Source organism: Zosterops lateralis (assembly GCF_965231275.1).
Source record: "Zosterops lateralis genome assembly, chromosome: 22".
Lineage (NCBI taxonomy): Eukaryota > Metazoa > Chordata > Aves > Passeriformes > Zosteropidae > Zosterops > Zosterops lateralis.
The window spans coordinates 6,961,875-6,987,531 of record NC_139782.1 but is presented as its reverse complement, the minus strand read 5'-3'; the positions used below and the strand labels follow the sequence as shown (position 1 = coordinate 6,987,531).

General features: G+C 44.9%; 1 protein-coding gene across 3 annotated transcripts in view; it reads right to left on the bottom strand.

Moving 5' to 3' along the window:
- NOC2L (NOC2 like nucleolar associated transcriptional repressor) overlaps positions 1 to 23,968 on the bottom strand; it is a 35,749-nt gene extending 11,781 nt beyond the window's left edge. For 2 of the 3 annotated variants that reach the window (XM_083876740.1, XM_083876741.1), the window contains exons 1-14: positions 23,918 to 23,968; positions 23,166 to 23,336; positions 22,599 to 22,770; positions 22,138 to 22,260; positions 20,410 to 20,527; positions 19,233 to 19,323; positions 18,712 to 18,790; positions 15,922 to 16,032; positions 14,184 to 14,297; positions 12,638 to 12,826; positions 9,035 to 9,174; positions 6,589 to 6,700; positions 2,308 to 2,421; positions 1,105 to 1,206 (exon numbers count right to left, since the gene is read on the bottom strand). In XM_083876740.1, the coding sequence (XP_083732866.1) occupies positions 1,105 to 1,206; positions 2,308 to 2,421; positions 6,589 to 6,700; positions 9,035 to 9,174; positions 12,638 to 12,826; positions 14,184 to 14,297; positions 15,922 to 16,032; positions 18,712 to 18,790; positions 19,233 to 19,323; positions 20,410 to 20,527; positions 22,138 to 22,260; positions 22,599 to 22,770; positions 23,166 to 23,336; positions 23,918 to 23,937 (1,656 nt within the window). In that variant the 5' untranslated portion in view covers positions 23,938 to 23,968. The remainder of the gene's footprint in view (positions 1 to 1,104; positions 1,207 to 2,307; positions 2,422 to 6,588; positions 6,701 to 9,034; positions 9,175 to 12,637; positions 12,827 to 14,183; positions 14,298 to 15,921; positions 16,033 to 18,711; positions 18,791 to 19,232; positions 19,324 to 20,409; positions 20,528 to 22,137; positions 22,261 to 22,598; positions 22,771 to 23,165; positions 23,337 to 23,917) is intronic. The other variant, XM_083876742.1, reaches the window with a different exon arrangement.
- Positions 23,969 to 25,657: the final 1,689 nt, after the last annotated feature.

Here is a 25,657-nt window from a genome sequence, read left to right as displayed (position 1 = left end):
CCCTGCACGATTCCAGCCTGTCTTTGGGAGGTTTGGGAGGTTTGGAAGGCACGGGGCTCCTCGTTCCAGCCCCACATCAGCTCTGACAGCGGCTGGCTGCCAGCTCAGGGCCTCTGTGCTGCCAAAAACAGGGGGAGAAGGGCCAGGCACACACACACACACACAGACAGGGGCTGGCAGCTCCCCCAGCAGCCCAGGGGACACTGTGCCAGCCTGGGGGACACGGCCAAGAGCCCCCTGTGCCCGGCAGGTGCCAGCCCCTGGCAGGGACAGGGACATGGGTGGCATCAACAGCCTGGGGGGCACGGCCGGGGCTGTGCCAGGAGCCAGGGGGATCCCAAAGTGTCTGTGGGGCACAGCCAGGGCTGCCCCAACAGCCAGGGGAATCCCAAAGTGTCTGTGGGGCACAGCCAGGGCTGCCCCAGCAGAATCCCAAAATATCTGTGGGGCACAGCCAGGGGCTGTAACATCCCAAAATGTCTGCAGGGCACAGCCAATGCTCCCCCAGCAGCCAAGGAAATCCCAAATTGTCTGTGGGGCACAGCCAGGGCTGTCTCAGCAGCCAAGGAAATCTCCAAATATCTGTGGGGCAGAGCCAGGAAAGACTGGGGAAGGGAGGAAAGATTGGGGGAGGAAAAAAAGATTGGGGAAGGAAAAAAGGATTGGGGGAAGGAAAGATTGGAAAAGGAGGATTGGGAGGGAATATTGGGGAAGATTGAGAGGGAAGCCTGGAAAGATTGGGAGGGAAGATTGCCATCTTGTGGAGAGCACCTCAGGGAGGCTGAGGACAAGGAAAAGCTGGGGCTCAGAGCACAGCTCTGCTCCAACACCCCACAGCAGCTGGGACAGCTCTGAATCCCCAGGAACTCCCCATCCCAACCCCATCCCAGGGCAGCTCTGCTCCACCCTGGCCCCCAACAGATGGAAATTCCAGAACCACCTTCCCCCCCATAATGAGCTGTAATTCCTCTGTTCCTCCCCAAAACACAAATCAAAATTAAAATTCAGCAAAGGTAAACGTCTCCCCCCTCATTTTGAGGATTCAGTGTTAGTTTATATGACTTTATCCTGCTCTTTGCACCACCACAGTGTCTGCCCCCTTACCTGGATGACAGTGGGGAGAACCAGCTCAGGGAAGCCAATGCTGTGGGCTTGGCCCTGCAGATATTCCAGGATCAGGTCGTAGAGCTGGTCAATGAGTCCATCCTGAGCAGGAGAAACACAGATTGAGGGACTGGGGATCACCCAAACTCTACAGATTTCAACCCTACAGATTTCCCACAGCCCCTAACCCTACAGATTTAAAGCCTACAAATTTCCTACAGCACCTAAACCCTACAGATTTCCCAGAGCACCTAAACCCTACAGATTTAAATCCCACAGACTTCCTACAGCACCTAAACCCTACAGATCTCCTACAGCAACTAAATGTACAGATTTCAACCCTACAGACTTCCCAGAGCACCTAAACCCTACAGATTTCCTACAGCACCTAAACCCTACAGATTTAAACCCTACAGATCTCCTACAGCACCTAAACTCTGCAGATTTCCCAGAGCACCTAAACCCCACAGATTTAAATCCCACAGACTTCCTACAGCACCTAAACCTACAGATTTCCTAGAGCACCTAAACCCTACAAATTTCTTACAGCACCTAACCCTACGGATTTCCTACAGCACCTAAAACCTACAGATTTAAACCCCACAGATGTCCTACAGCACCTAAACCCTACAGATTTCCCAGAGCACCTAAACCCTACAGATTTAAACCCTACAGATTTCCTACAGCACCTAAACTCTACAAATTTCTTACAGCACCTAACCCTACGGATTTCCTACAGCACCTAAAACCTACAGATTTAAACCCTACAGATTTCCCAGAGCACCTAAACCCTACAGATTTCAACCCTACAGATTTCCTACAGCCCCTAACCCTACAGATTTAAAGCCTACAAATTTCCTACAGCACCCAAACCCTACAGATTTCCCAGAGCACCTAAATCCCACAGATTTAAACCCTACAGATTTCTTACAGCACCTAAACCCTACAAATTTCCTACAGCACCTAAACTCTACAGATTTTCCAGAGCACCTAAACCCCACAGATTTAAACCCCACAGATTTCCTACAGCACCTAAACCCTACAGATTTCCCACAGCCCCTAAACTCCACAGATTTAAACCCTACAAATTTCCCTGACTGAAAAATGTGTCCCCAGCCTTTGGGGAAGGGACACAGAGCACAGTCCTTGTCACAGGGCACTGCTGGAGGCTGAGGTACACTTATAGATGATGGAATTCCTTACCCTGAAGGCCTTTTCCTGCAGGTTGGCATTGGAGAGTTTCAGGATCACGGCAAAGTTGATGGGTTTGGAACTCATCCGTCCTGGCTTCTTGTTGAAATCTACTTGTTGGAAAACCTGGAAGAGGGGAAAAAAAATAAAATGAATGTGGAGGTGATCACAGCACAAAGCAACCACCAAAGGACTCAGCCAAGAAAACAATCCAGGAACCCCAAATCCTGATCCCTGCCCCACAGATTTCCTAAATATCCCAGGGATAATTTCCTAAATATCTCAGGGATAATTTCCTAAATATCCCTAAATAATATTTCCTAAATATCCAAGGGCAGGGATAAGGAGGGAGGAAACTCCAACACACCTGGAGCTGTGCAGACCTGGCTGTGAAAAGGAAACCAACACAAGCCAGAGCACAAAGAATTGAGGTTTGTTCCTCTGCCTCACTTTCCTCATGGTCACAGTTTGTACCTCAAAGCTGGGGTGGGTTTTGGAGCTGTCCCTGAAGGGGAGAAGAGTTCCAAATAAAGACTAAGTGATGCTCACACCAAATTCACCATTGTCAGGATATTTCCACCTGCTCAAACCACTGGGAATGAGGCAGATCCCTGATTTCCTGATTTCCCCACCAGAGGATCCCATGTGGCCACCAAGAGAAGCTTCAACCTCATTTATAAACTAAAAAAATCCCCAAAGGATGAGCTCTGAGGAGCACCTCCTGCTCACCCACACCCTGCACCAGCCCCAGCTCCCTCCTCTCTGTACCCAAACATCTCCAGATTTCCCTCCTGAGCAGGAAATAATTTCTCTCCCCTCTGTGCAGCAGCAGCAGCACATCCATCAGCAGCCCAGCACAGGGGAACAGGAGGGGAAAAAAATCTGCTCAGGTCACAACCAAGTGCCCCCCAGGCCACAGAAGCAGGAGGCTGTTATTGATTTTTTTACATTTTATTTGTCAATGCAGGTTATTTGGGATGGAGTGAGGAGCGTGGGGGGTCTGTGCAAACAAAGAGGTCTGGCCTGGGGAATGGATGGCACAAAGCTCGTTATGCACAGTTATTATTCCTTTGGCCCAAACACAGATATTGATCCCCCAGGTCAGACAGGTTAAAGCACACTGGGATCCTCCCAGGCCTCCAGGCAGGGAGGGAAGGGCACACAGAGCTCTGGGAGTCGCCCAGGACGTGGCAGGGGCTTTGGGGAGGGGAGGAAATGTGGTTCCCTCTCACAGGAAAGAAAGATTCTAAGGATTTCAGAAGGCAAAGAGCATAGAAAAAAGGCTTTATTTTCTAATTCTTACTACCTTTTAGAAATACTTACTACCTTTTATACTTTTATATATCTAATAGTTTATATATATATACTTCTTTATATTTATATACATATTTACTACCTTTTATACCTTTATATATATAATAGTATATATATACACACATTTTTATACTTATATATATACTTACTTATGAATCCCCACACTTACTACCTTCTATACCTTTATATATATTATAGTGTATATATATACTTTCTTATATTTATACCTACTACTTTCTATACCTTTATATATATAATAGTATATATATACACTTTTTTATACTTTTATATATATATATACTTACTACCTTCTATACCTTTATATATATAATAGTATATATATATGCTTTCTTATATTTATATATATACTTACTACCTTTTATACTTTTATATATATAATAGTATGTATATATATTTTCTTATATTTATATATATACTTACTACCTTTTATGCCTTTATATATATAATAGTATATATATACACTCTTTTATACTTTTATATATATACTTACTACCTTTTATACTTTTATATATATAATAGTATATATATACTTTTTAATACTTTTTTAATATATATTACTACCTTTTATACTTTTTTATATATATACTTTTTTATACTTTTATATATATATTTACTACCTTTTATACCTTCATATATATAATAGTACGTATATATACTTTCTTATATTTTTATATGTATACTTACTACCTTTTATACCTTTACATATATATAATAGTATATACATACACTCTTTTATACTTTTATATATATACTTACTATCTTTTATACCTTTATATATATAATAGTTTATATATACACTTTTTTATACTTATATATATACTTACTACCTTTTATACCTTTATATATATAATAATATATACGTTATAATGTATACTTATATATATAGTTCTATATATACTAATATATAATAATGTATACTTTTTAATATTTATATATATGAATATAAATATATAAATATTTTTATATATATACTTACTACCTTTTACACCTTTATATATAAGATACTTACCACCTTCTTACTCCCTTTGTAATGTGTGGGACCACAATGGGAACATCTGAGGTTGCTCAGGGGCAGAGTGAAAACACCTGTGGGTGCTCAGACTGCACAGTGGGAACACCTATAGGTGCTCAGGGCAGAGTGGGAACACCTGAGGGTGCTCAGGGCAGAGTGGGAACACCTGAGGGTGCTCAGGGCAGAGTGGGAACACCTGAGGGTGCTCAGGGCAGAGTGGGAACACCTGAGGGTGCTCAGGGCAGAGTGGGAACACCTGAGGGTGCTCAGATTGCAGAGTGGGAACACCTGAGGGTGCTCAGGGCAGAGTGAAAACACCTGTGGGTGCTCAGGGCAGAGTGAAAACACCTGAGGGTGCTCAGATTGCAGAGTGAGAACACCTGGCTGGAGCCTGACACCCAGCTCAGGGCCAAGAACGCCAAAACAGGGAAAAGCTCTGAGTTTTCTCTCTTACAACATTAAAAAGCAAAAATAATCCTCCCCCTGAGTGCCATAACACCAGAGGGGAGATATCTCTGTCCCAAAATCTGTCTGGGAGATGTCTCTGTCCCAAAATCTGTCTGGGAGATGCCTCTGTCCCAAAATCTGTCTGGGAGATGCCTCTGTCCCAAAATCTGTCTGGGAGATGCCTCTGTCCCAAAATCTGTCTGGGAGATGCCTCTGTCCCAAAATCTGTCTGGGAGATGCCTCTGTCCCAAAATCTCTCTGGCAGGGTTTCAGACACACACAGGAAGGAAGGAAGGAAGGAAGCAGGGGAATGGCAGAGACACCCAGGCCAGGGAGCGGGAGGTTTATAAACATCCCACAGCCTGAGGATGTGGTTTGAAAGGGACTTTTACAACAACCCCAAACCACAAAAAAGCCTTTGCTTCAAGAGAGCTTGGTCAGGAGTGAGCCTGGCCTTGATTCCAGCAGTGTGTGTCCCTCCTTCTCAGTGGCCAAGCTCAAATCCTCACAGAGATCTTCCTAAATATATATAATTTTTTAAATTCTTGAAGTGTTCTGGGTTTTTTTTTTCTCTCATTATCTGCAGTCAGGAACAACTCTGCCTTCTCCAAGAGATGACCACAGCCAGCAGGATTTGGTTTGGGAATTCCTTCAGTCAGGAACAATTCTGCTTTCACCAAGTGATGACCACAAGAATAGAATTGGGAACTTGGGGAATTCTTGCAGTAGGAACAACTCTGCCTTCTCCAAGAAATCACCACAAGAACAGGATTGGATTTGGGAATTCCTGCAGTCAGGAACAACTCTTAAAAAACTCTAATAAAAGTTCAATCCTGTTTTCTCCCTGGTGCTGTTTGCAGGGATTTCAGGAGGTGCTGGTAGAACAAAATTAAATCCCGTTTTCCCCCAGCCCCGGTGCTGTTTCAGGGATTTCAGGAGGTGCTGGTACAACCAAAATTTAAATCCTGTTTTCTCCCAGCCCTGGTGCTGTTTGCAGGGATTTTTGGGAGATGCTGGTACAATAAAAGTTGAATCCTGTTTTCTCCCAGCCCTGGTGCTGTTTGCAGGGATTTTTGGAAGATGCTGGTACAACAAAATTAAATCCTGTTTTCTCTCAGCCCTGGTGCTGTTTCAGGGATTTCAGGAGGTGCTGGTACAAGATTTAAATCCTGTTTTCTCCCCAGCCCTGGTGCTGTTTGCAGGGATTTCAGGGAGGTGCTGGTACAACCAAAATTTAAATCCTGTTTTCTCCCAGCCCTGGTGCTGTTTGCAGGGATTTTTGGGAGATGCTGGTACAATAAAAGTTGAATCCTGTTTTCTCCCAGCCCTGGTGCTGTTTGCAGGGATTTTTGGGAGATGCTGGTACAATAAAAGTTGAATCCTGTTTTCTCCCCAGCCCTGGTGCTGTTTGCAGGGATTTCAGGAGGTGCTGGTACAAGATTTCAATCCCGTTTTCCCCCAGCCCCGGTGCTGTTTAGGGATTTCAGGGAATTTCCCACCTCCAGGATGAAGGGCAGCACGGGGATGAAGGTCCTGGTGCTCTGGGACAGCAGGGTCAGCGCTCGGATGCAGTGCATGCGCAGGGGGTAAAATCGAGATGTTGGCACCAGCCTGGGCAGGGAAAAAAATAAATATAAATGAATGAAAATAAATTAAAATAAATATTAAAAAAATTAAATATAATTTTTTTAAAAAATTTAAAAATAATTAAAATTAATAAAAATATATACAAATGAATAAAATAAATATAAATAAAATAAATGAAAATTAATGAAAATAAATATAAATTTAAAAATAAATAAAAATGAGTAAAAATGAATGAAAATGAGTAAAAATAATTACAAACTAATAAAAATAAATATAAATAAAAATAAATAAAAATAAATGAAAATTAATGAAAATAAATATAAATTAAAAATAAATAAAAATGAGTAAAAATGAATGAAAATGAATAAAAATAATTACAAATTAATAAAAATAAATATAAATAAAAATAAATGAAAATTAATGAAAATAAATATAAATTAAAAATAAATAAAAATGAGTAAAAATGAATGAAAAGGAATAAAAATAAATACAAATGAATAAAAATAAATATAAATTGATAAAAATACACATAAATAAATACAAATAAAAATAAATGCAAATAAAAATTAACTATAAATAAAAATAAATTTTAAAAAATGAATGAAGATTAATAAAAATAAATTTAAATTAATACAAATAAATACAAATAAATAAGAATAAAAATAAAAAAGAATGAAAATTACTAAAAATAAAATAATAAAACCAAATACAAATAAAATTAAATAAAAATTAATAAAAATAAAAATTTATGATAATTAACATAAATGAATATAAATAATAAATAAATAAATAAAATTAACAAAATAAACAAACCTAAAATTAAATAAAAATAAATTATTTTAGGCCAAATTTATAGAGGAACTGCACCTGCACCCTTCAGTGACAACACAGGAAAAGATTATTTTAAATAATTAAGATAATTAATACAAAAATTGAGGTGACTCCTTGTCAGGCTGAGACTGAGCAGCATCAACTCCTCCTAAAGAATGGAGAGCAACCCCTAAAATCCATTTTTATGACCTGCACTGAAGTAATGGAAACCTCCAGCATTAAAATTTTCATATTTTTTAAACATTTTCATATTTTTTAAACATTTTCATATTTTTTAAACCACAACTCAGAGTTGTCAAAGCCAAGCTGATAAATGAACCCCTCCCTCCCTGAAGGATTTGCTGAGTAACCCAGGAGAGCCCAGAAAATAAAAAAACCTTTGACCAGGAACCATCAATCAGTCACGTCCCTCCTTTTCCAAATCGTGAAATAATTATCACAGGGATAAATCTGCTCTGGCACCTCTGGAGATGACGAGAGTCATTCTCAGGAATTAATTGATGGAGGGATAAAGCTGTTAAATGTATGGATTTACTGTAAACCAAAGCCATTCATTTCACAGGGCTCCACATCCTGGAGCTGCCTGAACGGGGAATGTCAAACACAGCTGCGACAGGGAGCTCCTGCTGTCCCCAAAGTGACTCCTGTCACCTCCCTGGAGAGTCCCCAGTGCCTTCCCAGCACCTGGAATGGCTCCTGTCCTTCTTTCCCAAGGTTTGGTTTGGTTCCTTCCCTTCTCAAGGTTTGGTTTGGGTCCTGTCCTTCTCAAGGTTTGGTTTGGGTCCTGTCCTTCTCAAGGTTTGGTTTGGTTTGGTTCCTTCCCTTCTCAAGGTTTGGTTTGGTTTGGTTCCTGTCCCTCTCAAGGCTTGGTTTGGTTTGGTTCCTGTCCTTCTCAAGGTTTGGTTTGGTTTGGCACAGCCTCATCCTGGCCCAGCCCTGGTGGCCAGAGGGGACAGGGAAATCCCCTCTCAGCATCAGCTTCAGGTCACCCAGCCCAGGGATATCCAGGCTGGAATACCACAAGCACCAAAAATCCTCATTTAACCACACAAACACCAGGGAACAGCTTTGTTTTTACACCTCAGACTAGGAGTAAGGCACAAATCTCAGAAGACAAGGCCAGGAAAATTTTATGGAGAAAAAAAAAAAAAAAAAAAAAGGGTGTACAGGAACAGGAGCTTCTGCTGCTAAAAACAACCATCAGAGTGGAGAGGGATTTAAAAGCAGCTGAGGGAGGACGGAGCAGGGCCCAGGGACATGGGGACACTGTCCTTGTGCTGGAGCCAGGCGCCACCTCCTGGCACAGGGGACACAGGGGACAGCAGGGACAGAGGGGACAGCAGGGACAGGGACTCTCCTGCCATCCATCCCTGGGGATAAACCCCACTGCACACCTGCAGCAGCACAAAGAAGGGGTTGCAGAGGTCACAGTGTCCTGTCCCATGCCATTCACGGTTAAATCCAAACCACAGAACTATAAAAGGACACAACAAAGCAGAAAAAGAAGAATTTAAGGGTTTTACTCACTTGATACAGCCAATAATGACCTGAGTCAGGGGGTAAATGAGGGGCTCCAGGACCTCACTGGGGTGGATGGTGCTGAGAACTCGACACCAGAAATAAAGGCAGTGGATGTATTGCCAGTTATAGACTGATTGGAAGTTCTCCTGCAGGAAAAAAATATAAAATAAATTAAAATGAGGTATTTGATATTTGCTCACCCTGCTTCTTGCACGATGGTTCAGTGAGTACCAGTACTGCCAGTTATAGACTGATTGGGAGTCCTCCTGCAGGAAAAAAAATAAAATAAAATAAAACAAAACAAAACAAAATAAAATAAAATAAAATAAAAATGTGCCATTTGATATTTTTTCATTCTGCTTCTTGCACAATGGTTCACCGAGTACCTGAAGGAGATAAAAATGAATTAAAAACACTCTGGTGTTGTCCAAATGTTGCTGATTTGAGAAGTATGAATCCCCAGCCTCAAACAGCACAAGGAAAATCCCTGAGCTCATCACTGGAGCAAAAATTTTTGGGAAAACACCAACCAGGACAACTTTATTTTTATTTTTATTTTTATTTTGGTAGCTGCAGGGTGGAAATGGCAGAGCTGCAAAGCTGCAGCTCTGATCACCAGCAAAAAGCCCTGCAGGAGGCTGTAGTTTATCACCAGGTATAAAGTTTTGTGGTTTTAGGATTTTTAGAATGTAGATGCAAAGGGACAAGATGGGGATTTTAGGGCGGTGCCCTGAGTTCTTCTCCTTCTCCCTTGGCATCCAAATCCTGCAGTGATGTGGGCACAAAGGAGTTTGAGGGGATTGGATCAAAATAGAAATGACTTTGTTAGTGCAGGTGTTAGACATTGGCACAAAATTATAAATAATAACCATGTAATTATCTGTATAAAAGCAGAGTGACCTCCCATCACAGGGGAATCCCATCCTGTCCGAGCTGCTGTGAACACCTTGGCCAAACACTGAGAATTGTAAGATAAAAAATAATAAACAACACAAGAAACCAAGAAAACCAAAACCTTGAGACTCCAATTCATTCTCACACCGAGCACAGACTCAAACCCTTCAGAGGTCAGAGAGGGAAAAAACACTCCCTGAACCCACTCAAACCACCAGAATTGGAATCTTGGGGCAGAGAAAAATCGTAAAACCTGAGAAAAAACCCCCTTGAATTGCAGCAGGGAATTAATCCAAGGCACAGCTGGACACGAAGCTCTGCCCAGCTCACTGACATTGCCCACAAAGCTTTTTTTCAGCTTTTCCAGCAGACAGGAACAATCTGCTCTGGTAATCACCACCGTGCCCTGCTCCGGCTAAACAGGCTTAATTTGGATATTTTTCTTTTTTGCATTTGGATATTTTGGTGCTGCCATTTCCCATCTGAAGTCCCCGCAGCTGTGAAAAGTGGATTTAACTCTTTGTCTGGGCCACAAGTTGAGGGTGTAAGGAGCCAGTGCAATCCAATTAGAGGATCTGCAGCCCAGACTTCATTTTATCCCTTATTTTATCCCCCATGTCTGAGATTTATCTGGCCACCAACCCTGTTGGTTTGAGGAGGGGGCAGATGAACAGTTTAATCTGTGGGGTCTGTTTTTTGCTAAACAGAATTAAATCCAAGATTAGCAAATCTGATTCAAGATTTCTCAGGTCAGACTGAAAAAAAAAAAAAAAAAAACAAAAAAATCCAGGGCTGCTCCTCCAAAAGGTCTGAGCTGCTTTGTTCATTTAATTCCTTTAAACAGGACTTTGCTGGGGAGCTGCAGCACCCCAGGGTGGCTCCTAAAGCTGCTTGAGCTGCAGGTTTTGGGAACAGAAGCTGCAAAAAGAAGCCTCAGAGTGGAAAAAAAAATGGGTTTTTGAGATGGAAAGTGCAGCACAAAGTTTTGGTGAGTGGGGAGAGAAAAGAAGTCCCACCTTGCAGGAGAGTTTGGGTTGAAAAAGATCTTAAAGATCATTAATGGGCAGGAAAAAGTTCCTTGGGAAATTCATTCCAGGGTCTCCCCACCCTCAGAGAAAAGGAGAATTTCCTCCTGGTATCCAACATAACCCTCCTGTCAGTGGGAATCCATTCCCTCCCATCCTGCCACTGGAAAACAGCTGGACAGAGACTTTCTCAGAGGTTCCTTTTAGAGGCCACAGTCAGCTCAACCCAAAACTTCCAATTTTTTCTCCTTTCTGGCTGAAATTTTAGCACAGACACCTCCCAAGAGCCCCAAAACTGGGTGAGACACCAGCAAAACATGAAGAGCTCATCACAATTCCTCCTCTCCACACCTTTCCCCCTAGCAGAGGTGGGACAAAAACCTCTTTCTCCATCAAGGAGGGGTGCCCACCACAAAATCTTCCATTTTTTCCTCCTTCCTGGCCAAAACTTTGGCAGAAACAACTCCCAAGTGCTCCCAGGAGCCGGAACAACAGGTCGGCATTTAAGACCTCACCACAATTCCACCTCTCCACACATTTTCCCCTAAAAGAGGGGAGACAAAAACCTCCTTCTCCACTAAGCAGTGGTGCCCACCCCAAAACTTCCATTTTTTTTCTCCTTTTTGGCCAAAATTTTAGCACAGACACCTCCCAGGAGCCCCAACAACGGGTCCCAAGTGCTCCCAGGAGCCCCAACAATGAGAGACACCACCAAAACCTGAAGAGCTCCCTGCAATTCCTCCTCTTCACACATTTCCTCCTAAGACAGGGGGGATAAATAACTCCTTCCCCATCAAGGGGAGGTGCCCACCCCAAAACAACTTCAACTTTTTCCTCCTTCCTGACCAGAACTTTAGCACAGACACCTCCCAGGAGCCGGAACAACAGGTCAGGGTTTCAGAGCTCACCACAATTTCTCCTCTCCACACATTTCCTCCTAGGAAAGGGGAGACAAAAAGGACAAAAACCATCTTCCCCTTCAAGAAGGGGTCCCCACCTTCTTCCTGAGGGTGATGGCGCTGCGCAGGTGGATGGCCAGCTGGCAGATGTAAATGAAGGAGTGCTGGTCCACTGGAAAACAGCTGGACAGAGAATTTCTCAGAGGCTCCTTTCAGAGGCCACAATCAGCTCACCCCAAAATTAACTTTTTTTTCCTCTTTCCTGGCCAAAACTTTAGCACAAACAACCCCCAAGTGCTCCCAGGAGCCCCAACAACGGGTCGAGATTTAAGAGCTCACCACAATTCCTCCTCTCCACACATTTCCTCCTAGGAAAGGGGTGACAAAAAGGACAAAAACCACCTTCCCCACCAAGGAGAGGTGCCCACCCCAAAACTTCCATTTTCTCCTCCTTTTTGGCCGAAATTTTAGCACAGACACCTCCCAGGAGCCCCAACTGTCGGGGTTTAAGAGCTCACCGCGATTCCTCCTCTCCACACATTTTCCCCTAGGAAAGGGGTGACAAAAAGGACAAAAACCATCTTCCCCACCAAGGAGTGGTGCCCACCACAAAATCTTCCATTTTTTCCTCCTTCCTGGCTGGAATTTTAGCACAAACACCTCCCAGGAGCCGGAACAACGCATCAGCATTTAAGACCTCACCACAATTCCACCTCTCCACAGATTTTCTCCCAGGACAGGAGTGACAAAAAGGACAAAAACCATCTTCCCCACCAAGGAGGGGTCCCCACCTTCTTCCTGAGGGTGATGGCGCTGCGCAGGTGGATGGCCAGCTGGCGGATGTAGATGAAGCAGTGCTGGTAGGAGCTCGGGGGGTCCAGGGCCAGCATCTCCGTCAGCGTGCGCTGCATGAAGTTGATCATGGGCAGAGCGTTGGGAGAGGTGAACCTGGAGTTCTTCACAAAGGCAATGTACATTTGCTGCCAGAAGGGGGAAAGGAGAGAGAAATCAGCAGGTAAAATAGAGTAAAAAAGCGTTTTTGGATTGTTCCTAAGTGGGTCCAAACTGGGCTTGAAGTGTTGTTTTTATTAGAAAAAGAAAGGATCCAAATCAGGTTTGAAGTGTTGGTTTTATCAGAGAAAGGAAGGATCCAAATCAGGTTTGGAGCATTGTTTTTGTCAGAGAAAGGAAGGATCCAAAGCAGGCTTAGAGTGTTGTTTTTATCAGAAAAAAAGAAGGATCTAAACCAGGTCTGAAGTGTTGGTTTTATCAGAAAAAGGAAGGATCCACACCAGGTTTGAAGCATTGTTTTTATCAGAAAAAAAGGAGGATCCAAACCAGGTTTGAAGAATTGTTTTTGTCAGAAAAAAGAAGGATCCAAACCAGGACTGAAGCATTGTTTTTATTAGAAAAAGGAAGGATCCAAACCAGGGCTCAAGGGCTGTTTTTTATCAGAGAAAGGAAGGATCCAAATCAGGTTTGGAGCATTGTTTTTGTCAGAAAAAGGAAGGATCCAAACCAGGGCTGAAATGTTGCTTTTATCAGAAAAAAAGAAGGATCCAAAGCAGGACTAAGTGTTGGTTTTATCAGACAAAGGAAGGATCCAAACCAGGCTTTAAGTGTTGTTTTTATCAAAAATAGGAAGGATCCAAACCAGGTTTGGAGTATTATTTTTGTCAGAAAAAGGAAGAATCCAAATCAGGCTTGAAGCCTTGTTTTGTGAAAAAAGAAGGATCCAAACCAGGCTTTCTGTTTGTGGGCTCAGCCTGTGCCTTGCTGGGCTATTTTAGAATATTTTCTGGTTTTGGGCTCAGCCTGTGCCTTACTGGACTATTTTAGAATATTTTAGAGTGAGGCAGATGGGGTTTGCCCCTCTGAGCTTTGTCCTCACTGTTTCCCTGTGGTTTTTTGGGATTATTTGGAATTATTTACTCCAGTTACCAATTTGGAAAGGCAGCAACAGGAATTTCTGCCCTGTTTGGTGCCAGCATCACCTCCAGCACCTGCTCCATGTGCAGCTCAAGGCTCTGAGGTGTTTGCACACAAAAAGGAAGAAAAAAAAGTGCAGGAAGGAACAAATTGAGAAAGAAAAGGCGCAGGAAGGAAAAAATGAGGAAGAAAAAGTGCAGGAAGGAACAAATTGAGGAAGAAAAGGCGCAGGAAGGAACAAATTGAGGAAGAAAAGGTGCAGGAAGGAAAAAATGAGGAAGAAAAGGCACAGGAAGGAAAAAATTGAGGAAGAAAAGGTGCAGGAAGGAACAAATTGAGGAAGAAAAGGTGCAGGAAGGAACAAATTGAAGAATAAAACGTGCAGATCTCAGCACAATCCAGGCTCACCTTGAGCAGGGGGCTGAGATAAACCTCCTTCTTGTACCTGCAGATCTTGTTGAGCACCAGGAAGGCCAGAACTCTGACTGTCTCCTCCCCTGTGCTCCACAGGGTGATGCTTTGCTTTGGGATAAAACACAGAGAGAGGTGAGGTGTGGGAGTCCAGGGCATCCCTCTGGAAGGTCACAGACCTCAGTAGAGAGACCTGGGACCCAAAAAAGAGGGTCTGGGGTCTGCCCAGGGGGGTCTGGGGGCTGCCCAGGGGGGTCTGGGGGCTGCCCAGGGGGGTCTGGGGGCTGCCCAGGGGGGTCTGGGGGCTGCCCAGGGGGGTCTGGGGGCTGCCCAGGGGGGTCTGAGGTCACTCCAGGGGGGTCTGGGGTCAGTCCAGGGGGGTCTGGGGTCTGCCCAGGGGGGTCTGGGGTCTGCCCAGGGGGGTCTGGGGTCAGTCCAGGGGGGTCTGGGGTCTCTCCAGGGGGGTCTGGGGTCTCTCCAGGGGGGTCTGGGGTCTCTCCAGGGGGTCTGGGGTCTCTCCAGGAGGGTCTGGGGTCTGCCCAGGGGGGTCTGGGGTCTGCCCAGGGGGGTCTGGGGTCTGCCCAGGAAATGTCTTCTAAAATGCAATCTTATATATTCTAAAGTACTGCTTAAAATAATTTCTAACATACAATATACGTATGTTCTTAAATTTACTATTAAAAAATCAGCTGGGATTTTTCAAATCCAAGTCTCGCTGATTGTTTCTAGTTCTACTGGAGCTTCCTCACAATTTAAACATAAATAAATATTGGTGTTTTTGTAGACAATATTTTTTCATAGAGAGAAGGACAAAGTGGATTGTTTTCATCCCTCTCTGCGATGGTTTCACTGAGCTCAGAGGGGTGTTTTCCCCTCATCTCCCAACCCTTGTTCACATTCCAAATATTATTTAAACCTATTTAAAATGCTCTGGTTCCAATCCATTCTATCTCCTTTTGTGATGAATATTCTAATTTACAGTGACCAAAAATCCTAAAGACTCTCCACACAGCCTATAAGAACTACTACATTACCATGTGTTATATTTTAAACTCTAAAAAAATGACTCTTTAGACTTTTCTGTTTTGCTCCATTGACCTTTGGATCCCTCAGCCAGCAGAAAGGTATTTTTCAATTAAAAGGGATTCTCCTTCAGCTGCCCAGGCTGTTGTTTTTAGGTTCTATAGTAACCAAAACTCAATATCCTACAACTCAAATTAACATTTAATTTCTATTTCAATTACAGGTTTCATATTTTCAGCATCTTTTGCTAAGCAATCCTAATTTATCAGGTTTCCCTGATTCATCTTTTCCAACACACAGAGTCATTTTCCATCATTAAATTCCTCCTGGCAGTTCCCATTCTGCTCCCACCCTGCCCTGGGTGTTTTTCCTGTGTTGTTGTTCAGTTGTGACTGAGCTGAGGCACAGAAATATTCCACCCCCAGCTCTCCTGAGTGAAAGAGAAGCAGCACAGACATTCCCAGCCGATTTTTCTCCATCTGGGGAAGGAGGAGGAGGAAGCAGCAGCTTCCCCAAAAAACACCTCCCTGGGGAGCAGCAGATTGAAAACAGTCACCCACACTCTCACCTCAGCCTGGGAAAGGCAGAAATCCTCCTCTCCAGGAAAGAAAACACCACAAATCACTGAAATTCCAGCCCAAAAACCACAAAAAGCTCAGCTGGAAGGGGAAAAAAAAAAAGCCTTTGGGATGTCAATGGGATTTCCCCTTACCTTGAGCAGGGCCCGGCACTGCTTTGGGAAGGACAGGTAATATGGGACTGTGGAGTTTACGTGCTGCAGGACTGCTGCACTCACCGAGGCCTCTGTCAGGCAGGACAGCAGCTGTGGAGGACACACCACCTTAAATTCACAGGCAAAACTCATCCCCTCTCCCTTCCCCAGGTGTGTTTTGCTGGTTCCTCAGTGGAGAAGGAGCTCACAGAAACCCCAAAAGCTGCATCAGGGGAGGAGAAGACTGTCCTGGGTTGCAGTGTAGGATGTGCACACAGTATTTATTCCATCCCCATCCCCATGAGCTGTTGGAACCAGGTGGGGCAGTGTTTTCCTAATCCCCCTTTCCTTTGGGCTCTTCTGCTCATGGCCCATCAATGCCTTGCCCAGGACTCACAGGGAACTCCCTCCAGGAGCTCTCTCTGTTTAATGGGCCATCAGTGACCCACTGCAGGATTATCTCTGTTTAATGGGCCATCAGTGACCCACTGCAGGGTTCTCTCTGTTTAAAGGGACATCAGTGACCCACTGCAGGGTTATCTCTGTTTAAAGGGGCACCAAGGACCCACTGCAGGGTTATTTCTGTTTAATGGGGCACCAAGAACCCACTGCAGGACTGTCTGTGTTTAATGGGGCATTGGGGACCCACTGAAGGGTTATCTCTGTTTAATGGGACACCAAAGTCACACTGCAGGACTGTCTGTGTTTAATGGGGCACCAAGAACACATTTCATGACTATTTCTGTTTAATGGGGCACCAAGGACACACTGCAGGACCGTCTGTGTTTCATGGGACATCAAGGACATACTTTGGGACTATCTCTGTTTAATGGGACATCAAGGACCCACTGCAGGACTGTCTGTGTTTAATGGGCCATGAAGGATCCACTTCACAGCTCATTGTCCCATTGGGAGATGCTCCCAATGCCCAGGGGGAGGAGCCAAGCATTCCCACCTGGAGAGAATCTGGGATTTGGGACAGGACAAGCAGCCCTGAGCCACTGGATTCCCAGAGGAGCAGAGCTCCCAGACCTTTCTGTGGGATCACTGCTTCAGGAAGAGCCCCTCACCTGGACTGCTCCCACCACCCTGCTCAGGGTGTGTTCTGACTCTGGCAGTGCTCCTTTGTGTTATTGCATTCATTTTATTTTACCTTTCTTCTTATTAAATTGTATTTCTGACTTGGGGCCCCTCGCTCGTTTTGTTTTCAAACCACGACAAAGACACGGGGCAGGTGAAAAGAGCTGAAAACAGGAGCCATAAATCTGAAAATGGGAGCTCAGGCTGCTGCAGTGCATGGCTGATGGTCCCTGAGCTCACCACCCTGCAAAAATCTCAGTTTATCTGCAGTGCAGGACACCAAAAATGTCACCTCAGTGCAAAACCCACCCTGAGCCTGCAGGAGGAAACATCACCTGAGCTGGCTGAGAGCACACTGGGGCTCTGAAACTCCCAAAAACTGAATTTGAGCTCTGAGGGGTGAAATCCCCAAGATTTCTGGCTTTGACAAAACCTGCAGAACCAAAATTTTTGTTGCCTGCAGCTTGTCCAGCTCAGCTCACTGCAGAGAAACCAGAGTTGAGCTCCAAGGCTGCTCTGGAAGCATTTTATCCACATTTAATTTGCCTCTTCACCCTCCTCATTGCTCTGCAAAAAAATCTGGACCAAAAAGAGAAGATTTTGTTCAGAAATTGTGCCAGAAAACCCACTGTGGTCTCTGAAACTCCCAAAAACTGAATTTGAGCTCTGAGAGGTGAAATCCCCAGGATTTCTGGCTTTGACAAAAGTACAGAACCAAATTTTTGTTGCCTGCAGCTTGTCCAGCTCAGCTCACTGCAGACAAACCCGAGTTGAGCTCCAAGGCTGCTCTGGAAGCATTTTATCCACATTTAATTTGCCTCCTCACCCTCCTCATTGCTCTGCAAAAAAATCTGGACCAAAAAGAGAAGATTTTGTTCAGAAATTGTGCCAGAAAACCCACTGTGTGGTCAAGGTTTGGCACTGAGGGCTCTCAGGGACTGCATTCCCAGTTTTTCCTTCTCTGCACCACAGCTTGAAGGAGGAAAAAAAAAAGAGAAAAAAAAGCTCTCCTGATTAAATTTGCTTTTTTTGCAAAGTCATTGTGCCAGCTGAGGGACAGCAGCTCTGGGCTTGTCTCTCCTGGTATCCCTTCCCTCAGCTGCTGAAAAAAAAAAAATAAATAAATCAGTGTTTCAGTGTTGGTTTGGTTTTAATATTCCAATTTTGGGGATGGTAGTGAAGCAATCTCAAAATTTAAAAAAAAAAATAAATAAAATTAAGTGGGGGAAGGAGTTTCTTTCAGAAACAATCCATAAATTGTCTCTGAAACAGCAGAAATTTTTGGATGGATGGGATGAGATTTTATCAGAGTCAGAGATGCCACATGTGAGGTCACCAAGAGAAAATCTCAGGGTTTACCTCGAGTGGAGAGATCACAGCACCAAAATTAAAAAAAAAATGAATTAATGATGCAAAATGCAGGGACACAGACTGCAAAACTACTTTAAAGCCAATTAAATATTAATCTGCCAGACAAATTAAAACACAGAGAGCTGCCAGAATGTTAATTCAAACCTTTCTTTACTTGCCTCATACCCTTCCATATCCTCTGAACCTCCAAATTGTTAATTACACCAAAATAATTCCAAATAATCCCAAAACAACACAGGGAAACAAAATCTCAGAGGGAGCAAACCTCATCTACCTCACTCTAAAATATTTTAAAATAGCCCAGCAAGGCACAGACCAGAAAATAATGATATTTCTTACTTGTATGGTACAGCCAAGATAAACTTTGATATCCAGTCGTAGCTTTCCCCAGAGGGGGCTGGTGGATGGGAGAACCATTCTGGAAAGGAGCAAGAATTTGGTTTAGCTTTAAAAAAAAAAAAAAAAAAAAACCACAAATAAATCAGATTTCAGCAGCAAAATGAGCAGTGAGATCAATTCCTTGTGCCACCAACTGCCTGCAAATCAGGAGCTGCTGGATGGACTGGGGTCACACACAAGAAAAGTTGGTCTTTTCCTCTAAAAACCAATTTCCAGAGCCTGAAATATCCCCTGAGTGCAAACAGGGGGAATTCCAGCCCTTCCTGAAGCCACACACCCTCTGCAAACACCTGGAGTTTGGTATTTCAGGGGACAAAACGGGGAGGAAGAAAAGGAGAACCCTGTGAGCACCATCAGGAGTTTGGGAAGGGCTGGCACCTCTTTCTTCCCCAGGCTCAAAGGCAGCTCTAAAAACCCTCAGCAGTTTTCCTGAAGGTCCCAAACCCTTCTCCAGGACTTACTTGAGCTTGTTTTTGGGGCCTTTGGGGAACAGCAGCTTGTGCAGGTGCAGGAAAAGGTCCCGGATGCAGAAGGACACCAGGGCATTGAACACTGGGTGAAAAAAGGCAGGAAAAGATTTGTAAGTGATTTTTTCATGGATTATTAGTTCTTCTAACAGGAAAAGAGGCATGAAGGCAGCGATTTCCATGGCAGAATTCCTGAATTTCCTTCTGGAAACTTCCCAGTTTGCCTTTTATCCAAAAATTTTTAATTTAAGATTTAAAGGGGTCAGTCACTTCTCCAAGGAAAAAATCCACCCCTAAAAACAAAGATCCCAGAGCAGCACAAGCTCCTCAATGAAAGGAAAGAGAGTGAAGTGAATTAACTCCTGCATTTCCTTATGGAAATCCGAATTTTTATCTGAAATTTTTAATTTAAGATTTAACAGGGGTCACCTCTGCAAGGAAAAGCAAAGACCCCAGAGCAGCACAAGCTCCTCAATGAAGTTAAAAGAAGTGAAATGAATTAACTCCTGGGTTTCCCTTCTGGAAACTCCCCCAGTTTGCCTTTTATCCAAAAATTTTTAATTTAGGATTTAAGAGGGGCCACCTCCCCAAGGGAAAGCAAAGACCCCAGAGCAGCACAAGCTCCTCAATAAAGTAAAAGGAAGTGAATTAACTCCTGCATTTCCTTCTGGAAACACCTCAGTTTGCCTTTTATCCAAAATTTTTAATTTAGGATTTCACAGGGGTCAGTCACTTCTCCAAGGAAAAAATCCACCCCTAAAAACAAAGATCCCAGAGCAGCACAAGCTCCTCAATGAAAGGAAAGGGAGTGAAGTGAATTAACTCCTGCATTTCCTTCTGGAAATCCAAATTTTTATCCGAAATTTTTAATTTAAGCTTTAACAGGGGTCACCTCTCTAAGAAAAAGCAAAGATCCCAGAGCAGCACAAGTTCCTCAATAAAGTAAAAGGAAGTGAAGTGAATTAACTCCTGCATTTCCTTCTGGAAATACGAATTTTTATCCAAAATTTTTAATTTAAGATTTAACAGGGGTCACCTCCCCAAGGAAAAACAAAGACCCCAGAGTAGCACAAGCCCCTCAATAAAATAAAAGAGTGAATTAAGGGTGAAATGAGCAGGATGCTCATCTCCCCAGCTCATTTTTCCCCCCCAGGTGATCCCCTGGCCTCACCTGCAGTGTCAGACACCTGGAACTTGCTGGGGTCCCCCCCAGTGTCCCCTCTGGTGGTGGCCACGGCTGCCTTGTAGGCCTGGGTGATCTCATGGAAGAGTTTTGGGCTCAGATTCCTCTGGGGAAAGAAGAAAAAAAGGGTTTGCTGAAGAGGAAAAAAGGATCTGGAGGGCTGGAATTCACTGGGATTTTGTGGTGGTAAAAACAGCTCAACCCTCAGGACAAGGTTGACAAACTCAGTGGTTTTCACCTCCCCTAAAATTGGATTTGAATTGTTGAGAAGGAATTAATTAGCTGCAATAATTCCCAGTTTGAGTTTCCTGCTCCTCAGCTGTTCCATCACTGCTGAATATGTGATGTCAGTTGTCAGAGTAAAAAGAGAGATATTTATATATTTTTTTTAAACTCTGATTTATATAGATTTTAGACAATGATCAGGGATTGGACAATGAGGTTGACACCTCTCTGACCCCACTGGTTAAAATAAAAGTCCATCAATTGTCCTTCCTCCAGAGGGGAATGATAAACAATAAAATAACAGTTTTCAAAACATCATTTTTGTTTATAAAAAAAATTGTATTAAAAACTCCACCACAAAGATGTCAAAATATCAGAATTGTTACACTGGGGGCATCTCACACAGGAGATGGGAATTGGGAAATGGGGATGTCCCTGGGATGCTGCAGCTCCCCTAATAATAATAATAATAATAATAATAATAATAATAATAATAATAAAATAGTAATAATACTAAAATAATAATAATAATAATAATAATAATAATAATAATGAAAAAAATCCTCCTTTCTGTGGGCACCTCACCCAGCAGATGTGAATTAGGAAATGGGGAAGTCCCAGGGATGCTGCAGCTCCCCAAATAATAATAATAATAAATAATAAATAAATAAATAAATAATAATAATAATAATAATGAAAAAAACCTCCTTTCCATAGGCATCTCACACAGGAGATGGGAATTGGGAAATGGGGAAGTCCCAGGGATGCTGCAGCTCCCCAAATGATAATAATAATAATAATAATAATAATAAATAATAATGATAATGAGAAAAATCCTCCTTTCTGTGGGTATTTCACCCAGCAGATGGAAATTAGGAAATGGGGATATCCCCAGGATGCTGCAGCTCCCCAAATGATAATAATAATATTATAATAATTATTAAATAATAATAAATAATAATAATAATGAAAAAATCCTCCTTTCTGTGGACATCTCACCCAGCAGATGGAAATTAGGAAATGGGGATATCCCCAAGATGCTGCAGCTCCCCTAACAATAATAATAATAATAATAATAATAATGAAAAAATCCTCCTTTCTGTGGGCATCTCACCCAGCAGATGTGAATTAGGAAATGGGGAAGTCCCAGGGATGCTGCAGCTCCCCAAATAATAATAATAATAATAATAATAATAATAATAATAATAATAATAATAATACTAAAGCTCCTGAAACTGCCAAAGGCTCAGCAAGAGACTAAAAAACCCAAATTTGATCATTCTGGCCTCTTCTGAGCCACATTTCTGCACCTTCTGCCTCAAATGGAATGGAAATAATCAAATCTTGCAGCACAAGAGAGATGACAAAATCAAGCTGAAGGCACAAGGAGCTCAGGGGGGTTTGGGACATAAATTTTGTGCCAAATTAACAAATCTTAAATTGGTTGGGAGGAGAATTCTCAGGTGTTTTGTGCTCACACTCCCTGCTCACCTGGGCAGCCTCTTTCCATCCCTCCACCATCCTCAGGCTCACGGGGATGAAGGAAATTTTCTTCTTTTTCACTTTTTCCTGCTCTTCATCATCATCATCATCATCATCTTCATCACTGGCTTCCTAAAGAGAGACCAGCAGGAGGGACTGAGGGAAGGTTTTTACACCTCCTGCCTGGCCCCAGCTCTGTCCTTCCCTAAGGAGGGAGGCAGGGCTGGGTTATTAAACCCTGTGGAAAGCAGGAATGGTTCAGGTGGGATATTGGGAAGAAATTCCTCTCTGGGAGGGTGGGGAAGCCTGGGAGTGTCCCAGCTCAGGGTTTGGAGCAGCCTGGGACAGTGGAAGGTGTTTGGGGTTGGAATTGGATGAGTTTTAAGCTCCTTTCTGACCCAAATAATTCAGAGTTGGAACTGAAACACAAACACTGACAGGGAATTGAGTCCAGCACCCCCAGCAGGTACCTCGAGGGTGTCAGGGGGTCTGTGCAGAGCCTCCTCCTCCTCAGAGCTGTCTGAGGCATCAAAATCCAGCAGTTTGCGGTCGTTCTCCTCCAAAAACTTATAAAATTCAGGGTCTCTGTCCTTCAGCCTGGAGAGCTGGTCCTTGTGCTCAGAGGCTTTTCCCTTTTTCCTGCTGGGAGAGGATTAATTGTTTATTCACTGCTCAAAGCTCTGCTGAGGCTGTAAGGAAAACATTTTAGGATTAAGAAATCTTGATAGCAAGAGACCAGATTGGGCTGAGACAGATGAAAACACCTGGAAAAAAAATCACAAATTTGTTTCTCAGCTCTTCAGAATTTCTCTGGTGACAGCACCATCTCCCCTGGGCAGCTCCTTCCAAAGCCTGACCACCCCTTTTCCATGGAGAAATTCCACCCTGAGTGTAACTGAGGCTGTTCCCTCTCCTCCTGCCCCTGTTCCTTGGGGAGCACAGCCCCACCTGGCAGAGAAAAAGCAAAAAGCTCCTTCCTGAGCTCCTTTTCTGCAGGTTGAGCCCTTTTCCAGCTCCTTCAGGTGCCTTTTTCTCACCTGCCTGGCCGTGCCTGCAGCCCCTGGGCTGATTTCACACTCTTCTGAAGGGCTGGGCTGCCTTTCTCCTTCTTCTTCTCTTCCTCCTCATCCTCCTCCTCCCAGCTGTTGTCATGCTCTGAGTCTGAGCCTGCAGCCAGGAATTCATCCAGGCTCAGATCTGCCAGCTTCCTGTGGGGGAGAAAGGAGTGTCAGGGGAAAAAGGAGTGTAAGAGGAGAAAGAAGAGTGTGAGAGGGGAAAGGGGAGTGTGAGAGGGGAAAGGAAAGGGTGAGAAAGGAAAGGAGAGGGTGAGAAAGGAAAAGAGAGGGTGAGAAAGGAAAAGAGAGGGTGAGAAAGGAAAAGAGAGTGTCAGGGGGGAAAGGGGAGTGAGAGGGGGGAAAAGGGAGTTTGAGAGGGGAAAGGAGAGTGTCAGGGGGAAAAGAAGAGGGTGAGAGGGGAAAAGAGAGAGTGTGAGAAGGGAAAAAAGCGTGTGAGGGGAAAGCGGGCTATGAAGGGGAAAGCAGCCCATGAGGGAAAAGCAGACTGTGAGGGGAAAGCAGGCTATGAAGGGGAAAAGCACCCCATGAGGGAAAAGCAGGCTACGAGGGGAAAGCAGCATGTGAAGGGAAAAGCAGGCTATGAAGGGGAAAAGCAGGCTACGAGGGGAAAGCAGCGTGTGAAGGGGAAAGCAGGCTATGAAGGAAAAGCAGCCCATGAGGGGAAAGCCCAGCCCGGCCCGGCCCGGCCCGGCCCGGCGCGGCGCGGCGCTCACCGCCTCCCGGGGGCCGCCATGCTGCCTCCTTCACGCGGCCGCCACTTCCGCTCCCGGCGTGCAGCGCGGCGGGGGCGTGGCGTCGGAAAACAACGCCCACAATTATGCAAATTATCCACTGCCACGCTTAGCCACGCCCCCCACAACACCGCTGGCCACGCCCTCTCGGCGTTGGCCCCGCCCTCTCCGGTTGATCCTTTAATTCTGGATATTCCGGGCCGGGATGGGCAGGGGAGGGGTTATCGCTCTTCTCCGCAGTGCAGAGGCCGTGCCGCCTGTGCTGTGCCCGGTCCTGGGCCGCCCAGCTCGGGAAGGGCCTGTGGGGTGCTGCAGTGGGTGCACTGGAAGGCATTGAGAGGCTGCAGTGTTTCCCTGGGGAGGATATTGGGGTTCAGTGTGTCCATTGGAAGGATATTGGGGTGCTCTGTGTCCACTGGAAGGGCATTGAGGGGCTGCAGTGTGTCCCTGGGGAGGATATTGGGGTTCAGTGTGTCCATTGGAAGTGCATTGAGAGGCTGCAGAGTATCCACTGGAAAGACATTGGGCTGCAGTGTGTCCTCTGGAAGGATATTAGAGTTTAGTGTATCCACTGGAAGGATATTGGGGTTCAATGAGTCCACTGGAAGGGCACTGAAGGGCTGGAGTGTGTCCACTGGAAGGACATTGAGGTGCTCTATGTCCACTGGAAGGATATTGGGGTCCAGTGTGTCCACTGGAAGGACATTGACAGGCTGCAGTGTGTCTGCTGGAAGGATACTGGGGTGCTGTGTGTCCACTGGAAGGATACTGGGGTGCTGTGTGTCCACTGGAAGATTATTTGGGTTGCAGTGTGTCTACTGGAAGAACATTGAGAGGCTGCAGTGTGTCCTTGGGGAGGATATTGAGGTGCTCTGTGTCTACTGGAAGGATATTTGGGTTCAATGTGTCCACTGGAAGGGCACTGAGGGGCTGCAGCGTGTCCAAAGAAGGGGAATGAATCCGGGGAAGGCTCTACACCACACATCCCATGAACAGCAGCCCAAGGGGCTGAGCCTGGAGAAAAGGAGGCTCAGTAAGGGGGACCTTCTCCCTCCCCACAAAAACCCAACAGGAGCCTGCAACAAGGCAGTGCTCGGTCTCTTCTTCATCGTAACAAATGACAGGACACGAGGAGAGAGTTTTCAGCTGTGCCAGGGGTGGCTTGAGGCTGGACATCAGGGGGAATTTTTCCATGGAAAGGGTGACCTGGGGAAGGGAAAGGAGAGTGTGAGGAGGTGTTGGAGTGCCCAGTGAGGTGTTGGAGTGCCCAAGGAGGTGTCAGAGTGCGCAAGAAAATGTCCAAAAGACTCCTGGAATTGACACCCACTGCTCTGTGCTGTGACAAGCCGGGGATCAGTCCCAGCTCGACCTCAATGACCCCAAAACTCTTTTCTTGCCTAAATTATTGTGGGACACCCCGCTCAGGCCACGCCCACCAAAATTAACCACGCCCCATCCTTAACCCCGCCCACCACATCCACGCCCACCAATCATTAACCACGCACCATCCTTAACCACGCCCCCATCCTTAACCCCGCCCCTTCACCCTTTGTGAGGCGCGCAGCACAGTGGGCGTGGCCATGATAACAAACCACGCCCCTTTCTCCGCTTAGCCCCGCCCCCGGGCTCTGGCCCCGCCCCCAGTGCCGGTACCGGTGCCGGGCCCGCGGCGGGGCCGGTTCCGGCGGGTTCGGTGCGCTGGGCCCGCTCGGGGACACGCCG